This window comes from Haplochromis burtoni, unplaced genomic scaffold (assembly GCF_018398535.1).
Source record: "Haplochromis burtoni strain Fernald_Lab_line unplaced genomic scaffold, NCSU_Asbu1 Contig_1231, whole genome shotgun sequence".
NCBI lineage: Eukaryota > Metazoa > Chordata > Actinopteri > Cichliformes > Cichlidae > Haplochromis > Haplochromis burtoni.
The window spans coordinates 2,463-4,304 of NW_024583592.1; the positions used below are offsets into that span (position 1 = coordinate 2,463).

Here is a 1,842-nt window from a genome sequence, read left to right on the forward strand (position 1 = left end):
TCTGTCTTTATTATAATATCAGGAGTCAGAAACTGGAAGGAGAAATTAAATAACAAAAAATCTATTACTTAGTTGCTGATCAAGCTCACATATATACTGATATTTAATCTGGCATCAGTTTCACAAACACCTACCATCATATTTGTACTGCATAAACCCAAAAGGATTGTTAAAGTGTGAAAGGCGATTCCACTCGCTCATGTTAATGTTGTCCTTGTGCAGAAACAAACGTATGTTGGGAAGAAAAGCCTTCTTGAAGTTCTCATCCTTAGAGTTTCGCAGTGATTGGGCACATGTCTGATAATAACAGAAATATTAAATCATGAAATTAGTTAAAATGATTTTGTGAAAGCTTTATACCCCGAGGAAACAACAAACACAACAGTTACAGAAATTTGATGAATAATTAAGAATTATGTATTTTAATTAAAGGAGTGAAACCGTTAAGTGAAAGCAGACTGACTGCATGGCTGAGCACAAGCGTTGCCTGCCCACAGCCATCAAGTTAATTACTACATTTGTCCTGTTTCTGTCATATTGTGTCTTAGCATGCTTACTGTTGGTCTAGGTGGGGCATCCTGGTTATAGACATCATCAAAATCCCACTGAGGAGCCTTTGTGAAATTTCCTCTGTAGAGGAGAGGCATTGGAGTCTCAGCCACAGCTGTTTTTTCTTTCTGTCCCCAGAGGTTAATATTAAACGAAAAGTTTTCCCATCCGAGTTCATGTTTTCCTGAGAAAATTGTCCAACTGCAACAACAGCAACAGGACAAAAGGGAGCAAAAAGTTCAGAATTAGCAAATTAATACATAGATATACATAGATAGATATGAAAAAAAATTACCTTTTTGATAAAGATTCCTGGGATAGAATGAAAACCACAAAACTAACTGTCATTACAAGGAGCAATAAAAATATCCTGGAGATTTGGGATGCCATCGCTGTCAAGTGAAGGCTTGCTGTTCAATTAAACACACATGTATGCACTTCCTTCTAAATCTGACATGCTCTCACTGATGTGAATAGGCTGGGCTACACCCCAGCTTGCAGACAGATAAGCAAACAAATGTATTCAGACACACAAAGCCACACACACAGATATTAGCAACAATGTGTTTTATTAGACAACCAACTTCAGAAACAAACATAACTCAGAGTTTATATCACTTATATCTGCAATATATTTTAAAAGTAAAATAAACAGCATTCCTTTAATTTCTTTTAGGATTCATTCATATATTAACCTGCTCAGTGTGAGAATTGATCCAGTCTAGTTTGGTTTTCCCTTCGTGTGGATGACAGGTGGTCAGAACAACAAAATCCAAGCAGTAAAACACAATAAATCAGAAAATTGGGAGAGCACTGTCCAGCCACGTTGAATACTGCAAAAAAGTTCATTTGGTGTACTGGAGAAGTTTTTTAGTAGTTTTTAAGAATAAACTGTTGTAGTGAGCATCTATGACACGACAGGGCTCTCAGATGGAGTAGAGTCGGAGCTGCTCCTCTATGTCTCCCTCTGACACCTCCCCAAAAGTCTCCTTGTTCTCTTTCAGTAGCTGAAAGATTGCAGTCAGTTGCTCATGCTGCACCCTGGGAAGAAAAGAACAAAAGAAATACTGAGAGGTGAAAAATGCAAACAATCCTGGACATGTTGGATTACTTTCAAAGACTTTATTTACACTATTTAGTTCAATAATATACTCAAATAACAAAAACACACAACACTCAAAACAGGAATGGTTTTACAGGTGGAGGCCACTGACGATTGACTCTATGAGAGCTGAACAGGGCCGTAGAAAGTTATTAGCCCATCAGTAGGACCTGTATCTGCTCCGTTGTGGA

At 37.6% G+C, this 1,842-nt stretch overlaps 1 protein-coding gene across 1 annotated transcript in view; it reads right to left on the bottom strand.

Moving 5' to 3' along the window:
* Nucleotides 1–11: 11 nt before the first annotated feature.
* The window catches only part of LOC102300828, a gene marked incomplete in the record, with an annotated part of 9,454 nt that continues 7,623 nt past the window's right edge, over nt 12–1,842 (bottom strand). Inside the window, 3 exon segments of the mRNA XM_014331299.2 lie at nt 12–297; nt 558–750; nt 845–1,590. Of these exon segments, the coding sequence (XP_014186785.2) occupies nt 1,476–1,590 (115 nt within the window).